This window comes from Xenopus tropicalis, chromosome 1 (assembly GCF_000004195.4).
Source record: "Xenopus tropicalis strain Nigerian chromosome 1, UCB_Xtro_10.0, whole genome shotgun sequence".
In the NCBI taxonomy this organism is placed as follows: domain Eukaryota; kingdom Metazoa; phylum Chordata; class Amphibia; order Anura; family Pipidae; genus Xenopus; species Xenopus tropicalis.
In genome coordinates, this window is record NC_030677.2 from 41,885,092 (window position 1) to 41,906,821 (window position 21,730).

General features: G+C 36.2%; 1 protein-coding gene across 1 annotated transcript in view; it reads left to right on the forward strand.

Moving 5' to 3' along the window:
- Nucleotides 1-21,730, forward strand: part of tusc3 (tumor suppressor candidate 3) — an 88,500-nt gene that overhangs the window by 31,463 nt on the left and 35,307 nt on the right. Inside the window, exons 2-4 of the mRNA XM_002934666.5 lie at nucleotides 1,593-1,762; nucleotides 12,503-12,620; nucleotides 21,096-21,236. Coding sequence (XP_002934712.1) covers nucleotides 1,593-1,762; nucleotides 12,503-12,620; nucleotides 21,096-21,236 — 429 coding nt within the window. The remainder of the gene's footprint in view (nucleotides 1-1,592; nucleotides 1,763-12,502; nucleotides 12,621-21,095; nucleotides 21,237-21,730) is intronic.

Consider the following 21,730-nt stretch of genomic DNA (forward strand, 5'->3'; position numbering starts at 1 on the left):
CTAGAGAGGTGCTGTATAAATGTTTATTTGCAAAAAAAAAAAACCCCAAAAACCAATAAAAATATAAGTAAGAAAAAAAAAGAAGTGCAAGTTGTTGCCCGCCTTTGTCAATTTTTGGACGTGCGGGGAATTTTCGTGTGGGGAATTTTTTTATGCGTTTTGCCATTGGCGGATTGTTTTGCGAAACGCATGAAAAAATTTGCTGTGGAAAAATTCGTCGCACGTCCAAAAATTCGCTGCGAATCCATGCCTGGCGAAACATTTCATCACTTGTAGCCGCATATAAATAGTCGCGCAAATGAACGCACGCCATGTTGCGGCTGCGTCACTCTAGGGGAAACACAGACTTGAATAAATAGCACTTTTATTGCCATATTTTATTGGCAAAAGCTCATTTACTGTACTTTTCTATAATTATTATACCTAGTAATGTATTTTGTGCGACTAAAGATTTACCGCTATTGTACTGTATAATATCGTGACTAAATATTTTGGCGACAACATATTCACCGCAATATACTGTATATTTTGGCGACTAAATATTCACCGCTATAGTACTGTATATTTTGGCGACTAAATTTTTACCACTAATGTACTGTATATTTTGGCGACTAAATTTTTACCACTATTGTACTGTATAATAGTAGCGAAATTCCATACATGCCAAGACTTTAGTAAAATTGAGTAAAAAGACACATACTTGAATAAATAACACTGTAAGTCCATATTTTATTGACAAAAACTCATTTACTGTACTTTTCTATAATTTTTCGCCTGCCTGTAGTAGGTGTTAATTTTCACATAGCCGAATGCGATATTTAGCGCGCCTAAGTTATAGTGAATCATGCGATCGTATTCTTTTCAGCGTGGAAATTAACGCATGCGTTAAAACTAGCGCGAAAAATACCACATGCGAAAATGGCGACTTAACGCACGCGATAATACTATGGTGAATCGCGCGCTAATTATCGCGACTTATTTAATGCAAAAAAGCGTGCGATAATTTTTATCGCACTTTAGTGAATCGGGCCCACTGTTTTTTCCCCTCCCTAATGGATTTTGGTCAGTTCAGTAAGAAGGACACTTGTGTCCCAAAGCGACCACTCTGGAGACTGATCTCCACTTCACGTGAAATCTTCACATCCTCAGTAGCAGTGCATATGAAAAGAAGAAATATGCTACAGGGGTAGGGAGCAGGACTTTAAAATATTTATAATAACATATCTAAAAATTCAATGTATAATAGTTCCCCTTTGAAATTGTAGACAAAAAAAAAAAAATTCACAGTTTATTATGCAAACCGCAACAATTTGAGATCAAGTACACGTCATTGTTGTTATCATGCAACAAGTCACGTGCAACGTTTCCACAACTGTTTTTTCGTTTGTGCTTTTTCAGTTCAGATCGTTTGATAAATGACTGCCATTAAATTTAATTTTGCCAGTTTAATATTCAAACACATTCATGAAGTATAACTTTTTATATTCAGTCTTCATTTGCCATTATATATTTTACATATGAAATTATTAAATTAGGAAACCCAAGAACCAGAAAATTGCTCAGTTTCAGTTTATGCTGTTTTGTCCCTCTAGAATCTTTTAAGTGAAAAAGTTGAGCAGATGATGGAATGGAGTTCTCGCCGCTCAGTCATCCGCATGAATGGAGACAAATTCAGGAGATTTGTGAAAGCACCGCCCCGTAATTACTCTGTGATAGTAATGTTCACTGCTCTTCAGCCTCAGAGACAATGCTCTGTGTGCAGGTAAGTGGTTTGGGATATATATCTGTCTTTGTAAGCGGCTTATTAGGCTTCTGTCTTTCTACAGTATGTATTGTTTCAAAGCACAACTCAAATTTTAGGATTGTTTACAAAGCTTTAGATTTAGATTAACTTGACTGTTATAGACAGAAGATGGTGTAAGGAGCTTAAAAGTGTGGTATGATCACATAAAGGTGCATAAAATACGACCTGCCTGGAACACCATTTAATCCTGCCTCTTTTTTTATTAGTAAATAGATATGGTAATATTCAACATGACATTTGTATTGTGCACTGTGTAATGATTTATTCCATCACTTAATTATCCACTACAAATAACAGAATTAGCACTTGTTGTTAGGTATATTTATCTGATAAAACCGACAGCAGGAAGAGGCACTGTGTAATCATTATATTAGTCTCATTATGTCGTGCCTCATTGGCCCTTACTACCACCAGCCCTCATAGCGTGAGGCGTGCCAAAGAATAACCCGAAACATAGAATATACAGTGATCACAGTTGACCACCAGGTACATAGACTTCACAGCAGACCAGTTAAACTTCAGCATTTGCTTAATTACTTTTCCTAAATAATGAGGGGTAGCATAACATTTTTGGTAATTGGTAGAAAGAGGCACGCAAACATGGCCACAATGAAAGAATTTTCCTAATCAGAAATCTTGTTGTATACAGTTAATAGCTTTACCCATATATTAGATAAACTATGCATTTTCCTGTACATAAATAGTAATATAAAAAGCCTGTTTTAGATTTTATATATGTTCAAATTTTTGCAGAAGCAAAACAAAATCATATGGAAGCCTGTCAACTTTACAACTTTATAAAATTAAAAAGTGAAAAATCTTTTACATGCATTTCACATAGCAAATGGTTTGGGTAATAAAACCTCTCATACAGCCTATCTATATTGATAACTAATGATGTTACATTACTGCCCTCTTCAGTACACCTGAAACCACTGCTGTTAATAGTTAAATGGCTGTTATGAGCTATATTTTAGTAGATAATACTGAGGGTCAAACATACAAAATAATTTGTAATTATCATTATGTATGTGTTAAATGTTAAAGAGAAATTTTAAAGAGAATTGTTTATACAAAAAGTTCTGTTGGGTGTTGGAGCCCTGGCTTTAGATAGCAGGTTAGCAATTATAGTCACTGGGGTGCCCTGGATAATTCTAATCACACTCAGTTATTTTTGCTTTTAAGAGAATACAATATATACATATCCCTTTAATTTAACACCAACTTTTACACATTTTTAAACACTTTTATAAATACAGCCCATTTGTAGGATTTGAGTACAAAACCCTTCAAGAACGATGTTCGTATAAATTGAATCACAACCCCTTTTTCATGTCACCCACCCTTTCTGGTTTTTCTTTTGCATTGCTTGTATTTTTGGGCTGTTGCCCAAAAGGAATAGGTAGGTTAGAATGCTATGTCCAGTTAATCGTGGGTTAATGTTAGGTTAGATATCATTGTAGATATTGTTGTAGATATTAAAGAATGCATATAAGGGCACAGTTATCAAAGATCAGCATGGAAATATATTTTGATCTCCATGAAAAAAATGTAGTTTCTACTACAGATTATAATAAAAAAAAACACAAATACAAGAGTATTGTAGAAATGATACCTATATTGGCTAACAGTAAAAATACATTGCAAGCTTTCGGAGCTCTAAGGCCCCTTCATCAGGCCAAATACAAATGAGAACTGGCATGGCACAACATTTATACTGTTGGATCAGAGAAAAGTGTTCACAAGCAATAAATTAGGAAGTTACAGATAGGTAAAGATAACTTGTGAAGATAGTGAAAGTAATTAAGGTTTATTAGGGTGGGTTGTAAATAGTCCAGGGGTCTGGATTCAGTCAGGTCAGATAGTGTGACATGAAACCTGACCCCAAATTAAGGCCCTGTCTTAATGTGTTCAATAACTCCATACATTTGAATTCATAAATCTTCCTTTCTCGTTCAGTTCCAAAGTTCCTTTTTAGAATTAACATTTTCATGTCCTGAAGCCTGTGGTCCTGATTTGCAGAAGTGTTGTATTTTTGTTGTTAGCCAATATAGGTATAATTTCTACAATACTCAATACTCTTTTTTTTTTTTGACAGTGGCTAACACGGTACTACAGTTTTTGTCTACTACAGATTGAAATATTTTGCTATTTATCAGATTTTTTTTGTAATTTTTATTGATTTGAAATTTAAAACCAAAATATAACAAGCATTAAATATTCACTGTGTTGTAATGGTAAGTTCACAATATTGAATCAAAGTTAGTAATGGGAGGAATGTGCAATGATATCCACATTGAAATAATACCAAAATGAAGATGAGAAAGCATAGTAAGAAAAGAAGGGGAGAGAGAGCAAAACATACAGTATATAACCATCAATTTTTCAAATGACTTACTTTCTTTTTCCTCACTGTTGTTATTTGATTAAAAACATTGCTGCTACTGAGTTCCATTCAAAACAGTGGGCATATCAACATTTATTTCAGCAGAAACCTTTTTCATCACTCCATTTACTCGACAATTCTGAATAGTTGTTTAGAATTCTCGAGTTACTTTACTATTAAAGTATTTAAAAAAAAATGCAACCCAAGAGAATTCAGGCAACAAATAAAAAAAACAGCAAATTTGTCTTCACTATTTTTATTTAGGATTAAGGGTGACAGTATACCCCCTTTTTTTTGTTTAGTAAAAAGGGCTTGCGCTGAACATACTGTTTGCTTATTCTTTTAATTAGGTCATATTTATGGCTTTGTTATTCCTTGCACTAAACGGAGCAACATTGAAAAATGAAATTAAAGCCACATTCTACTTCCTGATCCCAAAGAGCAAAGTCAGACAAAACAGCAGGCCACTGAATGCCTCTATATAATGATTTGTTCTTTATCTGAAAAGATAAGAGGCTGTAGCCTCTTAGTATGTTTGTCTTTTGGAGGAGAATGAGGGTTTAGTTTGCCCTGTTTTTAACAAGAAATAAAAACTGTAGATGTTTTCTAATTAAAATAATAGGCGGAAATATGTTCAGCACAAGCCCTAGGGCTTAAGAGTCATTATGGCAATATGAATGGGATGGGCAAATCTGCCCCATTGCCGCAAAATTTGAGAAATGGCAAAAATACCTAAATCACAATGGGTGGGTCTTTTTTTCATGGTTTTTGCCCTGCTTTTTCAGCACACAATACATTGGAGTCTATGGATGTTTTGCTTCGCTACGAAACCTGGCAATAATTCCGCTTATCACTAGTCATGAAAAAAATTATTTTGGTTATAGAGGCAGCTGAGCATAGATCTGCATCAATAGAGAATTGGGCATTTAGTTTTCATTTTAACAGTTAGTGCACAATTTTTGCAGTTTGTGCCTCTTTCCCCACCCAAAAAAAATCCCTTTTTGATTAAAAAGGAGAAAGTGTGAGCACCAAGCTTGGTGTGTGTGGTATTGCAAGCTAATGGGAATATGATGTTTTACTTTCATAGACTCAGAATATAAACATCCTGATGGGTTAAATAGGGTTAGTCCTGTCCTCAGGATTCCTGCACAGCCCGATATGCTCAGAGCAGCCAGATTGCATCATCACATCTTCCTCTGTTAATGATACTGACCTGCTCTTATGAAAAGGTATCCCAAAAATATTCACATTTACAGGATTTTGTCTCCAAATTCAATGCAGTTCTTAATGCAGAATTTGTCAGGTAAAAGAGAAATGGTTAAGCAAGGCGAAGTGAAACCCAGCATATGTGCAGCTCAAGGGCTACATTAATGAGGCAAGCTGCAAACTGAAAAGGAAAAAATATGGAAAGGGAATTCAATCTTTCTGTAGTAAGAAATAGATTTCTTGTGGGATGTCAGTCTTCCCAGTTAGGTAAAGATTTTTTTAGAATCTAGGTTTAATAAAGTCCAGTAATTCTATAATCTGTGTTAATTAACAGTACTTCTTATACCTTGTTATAAGTGTACATGATTATTTCTCTACAAATTGAGGTACACATGCAAAACACGGTATTTCCTATATTATTTTAGGATGTCAAGTATAGAGACTGCTTGTCTTATAAATATATCTAATAACACTTCCCCTAGGATCAGTTCTTTAAATCCAGAATTAGATATGTCCCTGTCTCTACTATTTGCATTTCATCTTCCTTTAGTACTAGTTCTTTATTGAACAACCTTTTTCATTCTCTTTCCCTATCAGAAAAAAGCATTTTGGGAGCTTAAGCTGGCCATACACGTGGCGATCTGACGATGTTTCGTGCGACCATCGGTCGCACGAAACATCGTCAGATCCGCCACACACAGTCAGGGCTGAAACAGCAGATAAGGAGGTAGAAACAATAGGATTTCTACCTCCTTCTGCCAATTCAGCCCTGACGGCAGATTTTGGTCAGGCGCCTTCTATGGCGCCCGATCAAAATTTTCTAACCTGCCCGATCGGCGAGTCGTCCGATATCAGCAGCTTCCTGCAATATCGGTCGACTCGCCGACATGCCATACACGCACCGAATATCGTACGAAACGAGGTTTCGTAATATAGTATCGGAGCGTGTATGGCCAGCTTTAGGTGTAACTATCACAAATCACCCAACATCTGACAAACTGATAACTTACTCCTATAACAAGTCTGGGGGGTGGGGGACATGCACATTCTGAACCACCTGAAAGAAGAGAGTGAGAACTGATACAGAGGAGAGATTGGAGTGAACATTACAGGTTAAGTTGCTGTACTGCTAAGTCACTTTAGTATCTGTTACCATATATATTCAACAAAACACTCGGCCATAGCCCTATGCAGTTTTTGTTATTCTGTTATAAGCAACTACATCTGTATGTCTGCTGCAGAATAACAGAACACATGATTGCCATACTGGGATATGTAATTTAGTACTTTCATTACTGGTCTTTTCTGCTCCTTTAGGTTTTTAATTGGATGGTGTTTAAATAAAGTAATGAAAAGCAAACTGTCCTGTGTGTTTATGTGTTAATATTTTCATGCTGATTTGTCTAAGTGGATATTTTACACCTTACTAATTTTATCTCATTCCACTTTTAATCAGCTCCAGCTGTATTATTGGGTTCTTGCAGCTAGTAGCTAAGATGGGTCTCTTTAGAGCAGGGGTGGCAAACTCAATCACATAAGGGGGCTGAAATAAAAAACATGGGCTAATTAATAAGATACTGTATGGTCAGGCACAGTCACAGTGCAGTCAGGCGATTGGTGCTGCACGGTCAGGCACAGTCACCAGAGGCCACATAAAACAGCCAGAAGGGCCATATTTAGCCCGCGGGCCTTGTGTTTGACACACATGATTTAGAGAGTCTGGTAATACAATGAAGGTACTTATTTGGTTCTGTACAGGGTGTATATAGACTTTCTGTACAGTATAAATGTATAAATACTTTAATAATGCATATAGAATGCAATAACATAGATAGAGCTAGAGAACTCCTTTGAACAAACAAATCCTCCTCTTCTCTAAGCAGCAGCCTTTGGATGACTCATTATCAGGAGATTCTCAGTGGACTGGTAATTTATTTCATTAGCTTCTCTGAGGTTTTGTGGGATCAGGAAGTGCTAAAGTGAAAGTGACTTCATATTCTTGTTTAGTGTCAAAAATAACAGAAACCATAGATATTTTTTAATTAAGTATGTTCAGCACAAGCCTTATTCCTTAAGCTCAGGTTGAAACGGAAGTATGCTGTCAATTTAACGTGCTAATGCACTAATAGCAGTCACGTTGCTCCCAATGCACACTAAAAAGGGGCCCAAGCAATAGCATGTATTTTTGGTGCATTACATGCAATAAACTGGAATTGCAGGGAACATCTTTATGTTGTCTAGTTTATCACCATGTTTTCATCATTAGGCTCATCAGGCTCTATGGAATGTGGGACTAATACCTTCATTCACCAACAAAGAGCTTTTACTTTTATGTATACCCTGTGCTACTCTACCTTACATTTTCTAACATATAAAGGCAGATATACTAACATTTGTAATTCATTTTTTTGTGTGTAAAAAAAACAAATTTTCGCCATTTATTAAATGTAAAAACCACTCAAGCATCTACATCTAAAAGATGTCAAGACCATGTAAAAAGTCCATGGGAGTTGTGGGAGTTGTCCAGTTTGTTTCATTTGAAAGTCAACGAAGATTTGTGGAAAAATGTAAAACCCACAAAATCGTGGTTTTCGTGTTCTGCATTTCAAAGGGGAAGAAAATGTACAAAAGGGGGGGGACGTACCAATTTTGGCACCTCCCCCCCTTTCAGTGATTGTAATCATTTACCTGATACCCCAGTTCGGTGCTCCTGTTAGCAGAAACCTGCACCAGCCCGGGGTACCTGCGAGCAAGTGATCCTCTTTGTTGCTCTGTCTTTGCGGCGCTTGCGCAGTAGCGTGAAAAGCAAAACTTTAACAGAAAAAGGCAGCTTTTTCACTTTACTGCGCATGTGCGGGCCCTGGGATCGCGAGAAAGAAGACAAGGAAGATATTTTGCCACATCCCCCTCCCCCCCAGGGATTATATCTTTCCTTCTCCTTTAATTCGTTCATGTTTTTTCAATTCGGATCTTTTAATAAATGACTACAAATGTGTGGTGTTAGTGCACATGAGTTTAGTTAAAATTAAAATGTTAATAAATCTGCCTAATACCTAATTGTAGCATCATTTTTAATTAAGCCATTATTAGTTTGTATATTTACTAGCTGGAACTGCTGTTTCTGTAAAGCAAAATCCAGCTAGAAATAAGAATAACATAAAGCCCTGTAGAAATGTTTGTTTTAGGAAGGTGATTTTAGAAATGTTGATTAAAGCAGAAGCAACTGAAACAATCATCTAGCTTTCATTAAACGGTAATCCAGTTTAAGCATTGATGTAATTTCTGATGTCCTTTATCTGCTAATGATAGAACAGATTTAATATAAGTAAATTGATTATTGGGGGAAGCAATTATGAAGATAAGAATAAGTAAGCAAACAAGTTAAACATTGTTGTGAAATTGCTTTGCATTCATTTGGGCTAAATTTTGTCTCATGTTATAGATAACAGTTGAGTATGCTGCTAAAATCTGGAGAGTTGGGGAATGGATAAGGCCAAAAATGTGAATGCAGAAAAAAAGCTATTTGCTGTGAGCTGCTGTGTTTTGTTATCTGTGTGAATGTAGCCCCACTCGGTTGATTTTGTTATTGATATTCATCAATTGCCCCAAATCTCCTACAAGAAGAGCTGCAGGTAATTTCCAGTTCAACTTTCATGATTTCTGGAAGTGTTGCAGATCTTCCAAGGGCACACTAAGTAGGTTTTATGTGTATATACTTCTAGGGCATTTTTATTTCCTGGTGTTATTGGTCTCTTAAAGTGAAAGAGATTATAGATTATCCACTGTGCAGTGTTTCCAAGTTTAAAGCTCTGTATCTCTTTTTAAAGCCAGTTGTTCTTCAGCTTGCAGCCTCCCAGTGTTGTACTTTAACCTCCATCTCCTCTAGTGCTTCCTGATTTGAGTGATTTTATCATATTTTTAATGTTATCATGTTTTTAATTCTATGTCGGTGTTACATAGTTTTCTTATTCCTTCTTCATTACTTGCTATATTTTTTATATATATAAATATAAATATGTATATACAAATATATATATATGTATATCATCAAACCCATTTTGCAAAGACTGAAAAAGAAAAAAAACAGCAATTGCACTAAAGATTTATGGTTTAGGTATTTTTGTGCACAAAAAATAATACATATATTATTATTATTTATTTATAAAGCGCCAAAATTTTCCACAGCGCTGTACAATAAGGGGCTGATTTACTAAGACACGAATTCAAATCCGAATTGGAAAAATTCCGATTGGAAAACGAACATTTTGCGACTTTTTCGTATTTTTTGCGATTTTTTCGGCGCCTTTACGACTTTTCGGAAATTATCGTGACTTTTTCGTTACCAATACGATTTGTGCGAAAAAACGCGAGTTTTTCGTAGCCATTACGACTTGCGCAAAAAAACGTGAGTTTTTCGTAGCCATTCCGAAAGTTGCGCAAAATCTGGCGATTTTTTTCGTAGCGTTAAAACTTGCGCGAAAAGTCGCGCCTTTTTCGTAGCGTTAAAACTTAAAAGGCGCGACGTTTCGCGCAAGTTTTACCGCTACGAAAAAATCGCGACTTTTCGCGCAAGTTTTAACGCTACGAAAAAATCGGCAGATTTTGCGCAACTTTCGGAATGGCTACGAAAAACTCGCGTTTTTTTGCGCAAATCGTGTTGGTAACGAAAAAGTCGCGATAATTTCCGAAAAAATCGCAAAATACTGATCATTCCGTAAATCAAATACATAATGTCAAACTCTGCTTGAGTTCCATTCAGCCAAGAACAAATGTCAAATAAAGAGAGACAAGCAGGCTCTCAACAGAAAGAAATTCCCCAGAAAAGTAAAATTAAGCAGGTTTTTTTTTTCTCGGGGGGGGGTTGTTTTTTTTTTTTTTTTTTAAATATAATGGTCATTGAGAGGCAAAGCTATGTCATATTTCGTGCCTGTGTTGGGCACTGCTCATAGGCTACAAGTTATTCTGCTAAGAATCTCTTTTATCTCTTGATATTTCTTTTAATGAAATAAAAATTCTTCAAAAAGTAGTTTCCATAAATATATGATTTTCTGAGTTTAACTGAGACACTGTCTGGGGGATTTTATGTCACAGGCACTATGTTGTGTTTGCATTGGCCAAAATGTCATTAAAAAAACTGTATGCTCCTTAAGCACTTATGAATTTGTCATAACGTGTGGTAGATAGGATGCCGTAAGCTAAAGGTATTTCAAGAAAATGCTCCTTATAGGAGAGGGTGCGAAATATTGAAATATTCCCTGGCATTTGGCACAAACGTATTGGTTTGTACTGAAAATGTTTACCTAGAATATTTTGTTTTTCTATTTAGTCATGTAAGTGAACAGTGAACACTTTATTGTAAACTTTTGGATTATAGTTGGGCCTAAAGTTGCCATGTATATGCTTTATTAATGGCTAAACCATTTACTTTCTACATAACTTTATGTACTTTAATGCAGAAAAACATACAATACACTGACGGAATAAAAATGCTATCACTAAATTGCCTTAATTTAAAATTTTAGTTTCTTATGTTTTCTTTTTATCTTTTTTTTCTCTTGAAATGCTGTCCTGTTATCTTCCCCAAAAGACCCATTGCCGTATGCTTTCATATATAATACTGTTCTATTTTCATTTCACTTGCAAAATTGGAGTTCCATTAGGAACATTTCGTTCAGATTTTACTCATGGGGACTTACAGTAACTAAGCGCCTTGTAAACATCCATCAGATAAAAATTTTACATTTTGGTTCCTTAAAAAAATATAGTTTGATTATTAAAATTGTTTTTCAATAAATATAACGATAAATACTTTGGAATCTCTTAGGAAACATAAAACCAAGTGAGTTCATCCGCAGCAATGCAGGATCAGAAAAGGCACAACAGTAAACTGCAGTAATGCCAAATGCTTTGTCTGTTAGTTCTGATTTAGTTCTGCGCTAATCCTAGCACTATACATTACTTATCTGGCTGAATGCAGAGCCTGTTTGTATGGTATAAACTGCCTATGTGCAATAGACTTGAAGCTCCCAATATTGCTCCAGGGGTGACAGAATGTGTGCTTTTCATTTATTCTGAGACAACTTGGTGGGCTTGCTTTTCTCAAGCAGCTTCTCAATCATAGATTACTCAATTTCTCTTTTTGCTTAATTCCTCTCTTCATTTCATGGAAATTGCTTGTACAAGGGCATTCCGGATAAGGGGTCTTTTTCTGCAATTTGGATCTCCATACCTTAAGTCTACTAAAAAATCAATAAAACATTAATTAAACTCCATAGGATTGTTTTGCATCCAATACGGATTATTTATATCTTAGTTAGGATCAATTACAAGGTACCGTTATATTACTACAGAGAATTATTTGATTAAAATGGAGTCTATGGGAGACGGCTTTCCATAATTAGCTTTCTGGATAACAGGTTTCCGGATAAGGGATCCCATTCCTGTACTCCCAGGTCAGGCTCTTTTCTATAGATTTGTTTTTCAATGTGCAGTTTCTAAAATATTGTTAATTATCTAAGACCCTATTTTTGTTTCTTTGACTCCTTTACTATAGATTCCTTTTCTCAGGATGTAAAGTATTAAAATAGGGGGACAGCCCTTTGCACTCTCAGAATGGTTGGCAGGTAATGGTGCTTTCCTGTGACTACAGTGCTGCTTTTGAATAATTCATCTTGTGCATAATTGGTAGCATAGGGAGAGTCATCACAGGAGAGCCCTGTACGTAAAGCCGCCAGTAGCTCATATCACACAGTGCTCTGTGGATGGGTCTTAAATGGCAAGATTTTGGGTTTTTTTTGCCCAAGCACTTGCGCCTATGAAAAGATAGACCTATACATTTAAAAGTTAAGGTTAGACTTAACACAAAACAAATCATTTTCATGTAGTACTTGCAAGATGCTTCAGTGTCAGTGACACTTTATATGTGTGAATTTCATGGAGCACTGATGTCACACCTGGCATCCCTGGTGTCTATGGGGCTCGTACCAGACAGCACACCTGTCTTTGCACCCAAATACTTACAAAAGAGCTTAATAAAACACATATACAATTCTATATAATGCACACACATGCCTATGACTATTAATAAATGTCCATTTCTTCCACAGGCAAGCTAATGAAGAATATCAAGTGCTTGCAAATTCATGGCGATATTCTTCAGCATTTTCAAACAAGCTTTTTTTTACGATAGTGGATTATGATGAAGGCGCTGATGTTTTTCAACAGGTATAGTATCATATATATTTAGGATTGAGTCTTTTCTCATTTATTTTATACAAAAGTTTTCTTCATGGTTTATTTCTTTAAAGCATAATTAAATCTATGTAAAGGGGCAGATTTATGATTAAAGAACTCATTCAGGGTTTCAGGCAAAAATACATTGTTAGTCGATTTTTTCCCCAAGCAGGTTTTCTTAAATAATAAAAATTTGGCATATTTTAGGCACAAACTTTTTATTATTTAAGAAAGCTTACAATGGGAAAAAAACTCAACCAATGAGATATCTTTGCCCGAAACCCTGCATGAATTCGTCAAAAAGAAAAAAAGAAAAACCCAAAATGCTTAAGCAACCTTAACTCTGTGCCAAAATGTTTTGAATTGATTTTTATATAGTATATTCAAGGAGCCATATTTTCAAAATTCAAATTTGTGAATTTGCAATTTTTTTTATTAAAAAAACTCACCAAATTCGAATGATTCAAAATGTTGAACAGAGAAAAATCACGTTCTGCTTATCATTTCTTGGGTATTTGAGGTTTTTTATTATTTTTTTGCGCTTAATAAATGTATGTATGTATGTATATCTTTATTTATAAAGCGCTACTTATGTACGCAGCGCTGTACAGTAGAATACATTAATACAAACAGGGTGTTAATAAGATAATAATAGATAAATAAAAAGTACAACAATAAATACAGATAAATACAAGATAAATACAGTTGCAATAAGTTAAGAGTCGAGGACACAAGAGGATGGGGGTCCCTGCCCCGTAGAGCTTACAATCTATATGGGAGGGTAACTTACAGACACAAATAGGCAAATATAAGTGCTGTAGGTCACAGTGGGTGACACTACAATATAAGTGCTAGTTCCCAGATCAGGTGCTGGGTGAGTGCTCCAAAAGGTAGTCTTTAAGTTTAGTTTTAAAAAGACTGAGGGAGGATTCTCTGACTTTTGAGTTTTGGAAACCCTAATCCAAATTTGTGAGTTTTAATGCAAAAAACACACTAAAAACTTGAATTCAAACATTGATAAATCTGCCCCTTAGGAGCTGACTTAAGTATGCTTTGAAAGTTGTTCATTAGCTGTTAATCTAATTAATTGTGTACCTGCCCCGCCACCTGCTGGTCAGTCCCTCGGACTGTATGGTTAGAAAGAAAAACATTTAGAAGGCAGAGAACTGTTCTGATGTTGCTTTGCTAAGGAAAGACTGACTCTGTGAAGCTTAAAACCTTGTCAGTATAGTATAACTTATAACTTTGGGTGCAAAGACAGGTGTGCTGTCTGGTACGAGCCCCATAGACACCAGGGATGCCAGGTGTGACATCAGTGCTCCATGACATTCACACATATAAAGTGTCACTGACACTGAAGCATCTTGCAAGTACTACATGAAAATGATTTGTTTTGTGTTAAGTCTAACCTTAACTTTTAAATGTATAGGTCTATCTTTTCATAGGTGCAAGTGCTTGGGCAAAAACACCCCAAATTCTTGCCATTTAAGACCCATCCACAGAGCACTGTGTGATATGAGCTAGTGGCAGCTTTACGTACAGGGCTCTCCTGTGATGACTCTCCCTATGCTACCAATTATGCACAAGATGAATTATTCAAAAGCAGCACTGTAGTCACAGGAAAGCACCATTACCTGCCAACCATTCTGAGAGTGCAAAGGGCTGTCCCCCTGTTTTAATACTTTACATCCTGAGAAAAGGAATCTATAGTAAAGGAGTCAAAGAAACAAAAATAGGGTCTTAGATAATTAACAATATTTTAGAAACTGCACATTGAAAAACAATGAGGTTTTTTATTATTTTTTTGCGCTTAATAAATGTATGTATGTATGTATATCTTTATTTATAAAGCGCTACTTATGTACGCAGCGCTGTACAGTAGAATACATTTATACAAACAGGGTGTTAAGATAATAATAGATAAATAAAAAGTACAACAATAAATACAGATAAATACAAGATAAATACAGTTGCAATAAGTTAAGAGTCGAGGACACAAGAGGATGGGGGTCCCTGCCCCATAGAGCTTACAATCTATATGGGAGGGTAACTTACAGACAAAAGTAGGCAAATATAAGTGCTGTAGGTCACAGTGGGTGACACTACAATATAAGTGCTAGTTCCCAGATCAGGTGCTGGGTGAGTGCTCCAAAAGGTAGTCTTTAAGTTTAGTTTTAAAAAGACTGAGGGAGGATTCTCTCCGGCTGAGGGAGGATACTCTGACTTTTGAGTTTTGGAAACCCTAATCTAAATTTGTAAGTTTTAATGAAAAAACACACTAAAAACTTGAATTCAAACATTGATAAATCTGCCCCTTAGGAGCTGACTTAAGTATGCTTTGAAAGTTGTTCATTAGCAGCTAATCTAATTAATTGTCTACCTGCCCCGCCACCTGCTGGTCAGTCCCTCGGACTGTATGGTTAGAAAGAAAAACATTTAGAAGGCAGAGAACTGTTCTGATGTTGCTTTGCTAAGGAAAGACTGACTCTGTGAAGCTTAAAACTTTGTCAGTATAGTATAACTTAAACCTGCCTTAAACTAGTTACTGAATTACCAATTTTGGGATGTATATATAGAACACAGTTAGTCACAATCTGCACAACATATTTGAAAGTTTGCTCATGTGTTGACACTGTTATCTCATTGATACTCTACAGAGATATCTAAGGTACAGGTATTGGACCTGTTAACCAGAATGCTTGGGACCAAGGGTTTTCCGGATAAGGGGTCTTTCTGTAATTTGGATCTTCATACCTTAAGTCTACAAAAAAATCAATTAAAAATTAATTAAACCCAATAGCAATAGCATCCAATAATGATTAATTATATATAAGTTGGGATCAAGTACAAGGTAGTGTTTTATTATTACAGAGAAAAAGGAAATCATTTTAAAAATTGTAGTTATTTGATTAAAATGGGAGTCAATGGGAGACTGGTTTTCCCTAATTCACAGCTTTCTGGATAATGGGTTTCCTGATAACAGATCCCATGCCTCTATATATCTAGTTATGTTGCAAAGTCTGAAAAATGTCACCTGTGTATTCATCAATTGCTTAGGCCACAAAGATTCTTAAAAATTATGAACCATTTGAATCTGTTTTGATATGTCATTGTCTTCCTTTGGTCTCTAATTACTGAAATGCTTTTGCATAGACTTTACCATATGTGCTTTGCATTCATTGCGTAGCAATATAGAATATGTTTCCTAAGTGTCAACACTGAGAATAAATGAACAGATGTAGTTTTCCTGTTGCTATTGTACTTCAACACAATCGCACCTTTTTCGAAATCAACACCATCTGTTATTAGGAATTTAGTGTGTGCTACTTATTAGTTTTATGAAATTGTGAGAGTGTTAACTTTTTAAGAGATATTCAGAGGTGTAATACATTGGCAGCATGCTAAATTAATTACAGCTTCAAAGGGCAGAATTTTTTATTTTCCTCAGTCAAATATTGCAAAGAATATTTTTACTAATAGTATACTTAGCATTTTAGTGGATATAGTATGAAATGTGCACTATATGATATAGATTGGGTCAACCAGATAACTTAGTTATCCTATAATTAACTTCAGTTTACATTGGTTTGGCTTGCTCATATTTTGAGATTATAATGAATACTCTTCCACATCACAAAGGAAATTATTGTGAGAAATTTAGTTTTAACTCAATTCTAGTATCTGAATAAAAAAAGTCACATTTTCTGTCCCCTACTAATAGTTCACACACATTGGAAACTCATTTGTTGTTTTCCAGATATAAACAACCAGTAGGTCATTTATGTGGCCAAATCGGTACACTTGTGTAGATGTTTGTGTTATTGTTTTAGACATTCATTAATTTCATTTAATTTAATATATATATATATATATATATATATATATATATATAAATATATATATATATATATATATATATATATATATATATATATAGGCAGTTAGGGCATGTTCTTTTTCCCATAAAAACATCCAGCACAGAGGCCATCCCAGATTAGAGGAACAGAGCTTCCATTTGAAGCAGCGTAGGTGGGTTTTCACGGTGAGGGCAGTGAGGTTGGGGAATGCCCTTCCTAGTGATGTGGTAATGGCAGATTCTGTTAATGCCTTTAAGAGGGACCTGAATGAGTTCTTGAACAAGCATAGTATCCAAGGCTATTGTCATACTAATATCTACAGTTAGTATTGATGTTGGTATATATGGTTTATGTATGTGAGTGTATAGATAGGTCAGTATAGGTTTGTGTGTGCTGGGTTTACTTGGAAGGGTTGAACTTGATGGACTCTTCAAGGGTCTTTTTTCAATCCTATGTAACTATGTTTGGGCCATATTATCTGCCGGTAAAAGCAGGTTAAGTATCTATGAGCACATTTGTAATCTGACAGAAAGAGGTTCAACTGTTCCTACCAAGTAAATGGAGACATGTGTTAGAAATAGTGTTAGAGAAAGTGTCCCTCTTTGCGGACGATATTTTAATATACTTAGCAGACCCCTTAAAATCCCTCTCCACCATGCTAACTGTTGTCCAAGAATTTGGCAAATACTCGGGACTTCGTATTAACTGGGATAAATCACAACTATTTAGTATTGACCCTACCCCCCATATCCCTCCTCCCCAGCAGACACAATTGAAATGGGTCACATCCTTTAAATACCTGGGGATATGGATAAACCCAGACCCCCAGCTCTTTCTACAACTCAATCTAGACCCTATAATGGACTCCCTGTCACAAGTTCTTAAGACCTGGGCCAAACTACCACTTACACTTTGGGGAAGAGTGAATATCATCAAGATGATATATTTGCCTAAATTCCTGTATATATTCCACAATACCCCATTTACAATCCCTCGATCCTTTTTCAAAAAACTAAACAGAACTATAACTTCATTTATTTGGGCCAATGGTACCCCCCGTATTTCCTGGGAGAGGCTAACAGCAACTGTCGAAAATGGAGGCTTAGCCTTGCCACACTTCTACTTCTACTACTTAGCCTCCCAAATCTACTACATACACTGGTGCCTTGCTCCCAATCCATATAATCCCAATACACAACTTCAAGCGTCCATCCTCCACTCAATAGAAGGCCTAAGCACCTATCCTTATAGACACCACACAGATATGACCAACCTACCACATACGCTACTGACTCCACATAAAGCATGGACCACAGCCTTGAAAAATATACACCATCCTTGGCCACTCCTCTCACCCCAACTTCCACTCTGGGCCAACTCGCTCCTACCCGACCTACAGGAACTACAGGACTACACCTATTGGCCACGACTGGGTTTTAAGAAACTTGGAGACCTAACACTTGGTCCTCAGTTTCCCACATACCAAGACCTACAAGACAGAGCTCTGGGAAAGCAGATACAATTTTATAGATACCTCCAACTTAGGCACGCCTTTCACGCACAATTCCACACCCTTCCTCCCACAATAACCACAGTAAAGGTGGCCATACACGCACCGATATTATCGTACGAAACCTCGTTTCGTACGATAATCGGTGCGTGTATGGCATGTCGGCGAGTCGACCGATATCGCAGGAAGCTGCTGATATCGGACGACTCGCCGATCGGACCAGTTTGAAAATTCTCCCTTCAGAGCTGAATCGGCAGAAGGAGGTAGAAATCCTATTGTTTCTACCTCCTTACCTGCCGATTCAGCCCTGAATGGTGTGTGGCGGATCTTACGATGTTTCGTGCGACCGATGGTCGTACGAAACATCGTCAGATCGCCACGTGTATGGCCACCTTAACCGTAGAGGACATCCTGCTCTCTCCATCTCCAGCCAAACTACTATCTAGACTATACAAAGAGATTATGACAACAATTAAGCCACCCTTTGATCGAGCCCACCGTCTTTGGACGCAAGACATCCCAGAACTAGCACAAGACCAATGGGAGGAAGCCACAGAAAATGCCTATGATTTCCTAATCCCAATAAAGGATAGGCTCATACAGTACAAATTTCTGCACCAAACCTACATAACACCCCTCAAACTGATGAGATTTGGGAGAAGACAGGATGACCTCTGCCCAAGATGTAAATCCCCCGGGGCCAATTTCTTCCACATGATTTGGTCCTGTCCCCCCATACACGAATTCTGGTCCAAAATAATGGAAACACTAGCAAGTGAACTGGGTACACCGCAGATAGTAGACCCAATAACTTGCCTATTAGGAGTCATAGATGGAATAATATGCACTAACGTGGCCAGAGTCAGACTGCGTACGCTCATGTTCTACGCCAAAAAAACAATAATTATGCACTGGATGGGAGACACCCTCCCCTCCCAAACATTCTGGAGAAGGCTGGTGGATGGAGCTCTCCCCCTTATCAAATTAACCTATGAAACAAGGGGTGCTTATGACAAGTTTGACAAGATCTGGGAAAATTGGTATAATCAAGACAATCTGGACACATAACCTACCCCTTCACACTAAGGGGCTGATTTACTAAGACACGAATTCGAATTGGAAAAATTCCGATTGGAAAACGAACATTTTGCGACTTTTTCGTATTTTTTGCGATTTTTCGGCGACTTTATGACTTTTCGGAAATTATCGCGACTTTTTCGTTACCAATACGATTTGCACGAAAAAACGCGAGTTTTTCGTAGCCATTCCGAAAGTTGCGCAAAATCTGGCGATTTTTTCGGAGCGTTAAAACTTGCGCGAAAAGTTGCGCCTTTTTCGTAGCGTTAAAACTTGCGCGAAAAGTCGCGCCTTTTTTCGTAGAGTTAAAAATCGCGATTTTGCGCAACTTTCGGAATGGCTACGAAAAACTCGCGTTTTTTCGCGCAAATCGTATTGGTAACGAAAAAGTCGCGACAATTTTCCGAAAAAATCGCAAAATACCGATCATTACGAAAAAAACGCAATCGGACGCATTCGGCCCGTTCGTGGGTTAGTAAATGTGCCCCTAAATGTGACTGATCCGACAGAACTAAACACACTCACCTACACTGTGATAACTACAACGCCTAGTAATAGCACCCTTAACTGTATTGGCCTAAACCTGACTCGACACCATTTCAATCTTAATGTCAATATATTATAAACCTTTTGTATTTTTGTTTTGTGATGTTGTTAAACCAATAAAAAATTTACCTTTAAAAAAAAGAAATAGTGTTAGAAATGGCCCAGCTGTAAACTTAACTGTCTCAGCTTGTAAAGCCTGCAGTAACTACTTGAAAATTAAATGAAATTAAAAAGTACAATTTTACTTTTTTTATATGAACATCAAGCAAAGTTATGGACATGTAACCTTTTGTAATATATTATGATGCTCAGAAATACATCTTTTTAATGGAAAGTAACATGGGAATTGCAATTAGCATATTAAACTGAAATGCATTTTAAAAACCTCAGGAAATTTGTGGCAGAGTCCCATTATTTTCAGTGCTACTAAATGTTTTATAATATTGCTAATAGCATAACCTCTAAACTGGAGCATTTAACCATTCTAATTTTATGATGTATTATCTTATTCTGCCTTTACTGCATTTCGAAAATGACTTTTTTTCTCAATTTTACTTTGTGGCTTTAACCTATTAAAGTTTTAATTGAATACCAAAAGTTCAAATTTGGCTTGACTATTTAGTTTGTTTATAATTATCATATAAGAGAACAAATAAATTGTAATCCTGAGAAGAAATGGCAAAGAAAAATGGGAATTATGCAGATGTTCAGCTCTAAACTAACCTTGTTATTTCATCAATTAAAAAAAAAGTTTGTTTTGCTCCATAACAAAAAAAGTTTTACTATGGAGTAAGTGTGCCTTTATCTAGATCTGGCCTTTACTAGTATGGATAATTTTCCAGAATATATCCTTATTAAACTGAATAGCTCCTGGCACTACCCATTAATGCCATGAATTTTTGTACGTATATCTTTATTCATATAGTGCTACTTCTATACATTACACTGTACATTTTTACAATGCAATAATAGTACAAAAAAAGAGAACAAATACTGCAATAAAAAGTATTAAGTTGTAATGCACCTTAAATGCACTTTTTTTCTGGACATTTTTAGGGCAGAAAGATGTTTTTTTTCTTAACCCTCTTTCACAGGATACACAGTTACAAAAATAAAGTCCCTTGTGTTGAGACACAGGGATAAGGTGCATCAGTGTAAAAAATACTCACTTTTCTTTAAAGGACATAACTCTTTCTAAACCAACCATACTATGTACTGTGCTCAAATATACAGTATATGTAACCACAACATACTCTACCTACTTCTTCATCTGGCCCCTCAAATCCTTCCCAGCAGCCTTCACAATTTGTGGACTCACACTGCACAATCTATGTTCCTTTTTTAGGTATTTGCCAAAAAAGTGCTTTCACTATTGAAGAATATTTAGCCCAGTATTTTCCTGCTGATGGTCATGTGATAAAATAAGCTAACTCTTGGATTCAGAATGCTTATATATAATTCTGCTTTATTTTCCAGCTAAATATGAACTCAGCCCCAACATTCATGCATTTCCCTGCTAAAGGCAAGCCAAAAAGGGCTGACACTTTTGACCTACAACGAATCGGTTTTGCAGCGGAACAGCTAGCAAAGTGGATTGCTGACCGAACAGATGTTCATGTATGTTGTGTAACAAATTAAAAACATTACCTTAAATGTAACATTTTAAAGCATTATGATTGATTGGTCTTCAGAAGGCAGGTGTTTCCAGGTGTCACATTATAAAGGTCTTATCTATTAATCTTCTCTGGTTTTATAGATTATGTTGTGTACAGTGGCATCCCGGTACACTTATTCTTTGAATTATTAACTTCTGTCTGCATAAGAGAACATGGCTGCTTTTGCCAAAAAATAAAAAGATAGATAAATTTGTAACTTTTTTGTTGAGCGTGATCATCCTTGAAATGATTGCTGAGTTGTCCATTACTGACTGACTTGATATTTTGACACCTGTTTAAAGAATATGCAAATCCAAGTGCCTTCCAAATGAATATACGAAATTGTTTTTATTCGCTGAGCAAGTAATTTAATCTTTAATCATTTTTAGAGAACCGTGGTGGCTGCTGATACCGGCAGTTCAGTGCAATGTACCTAAATATTAGTTTTCCATGAAT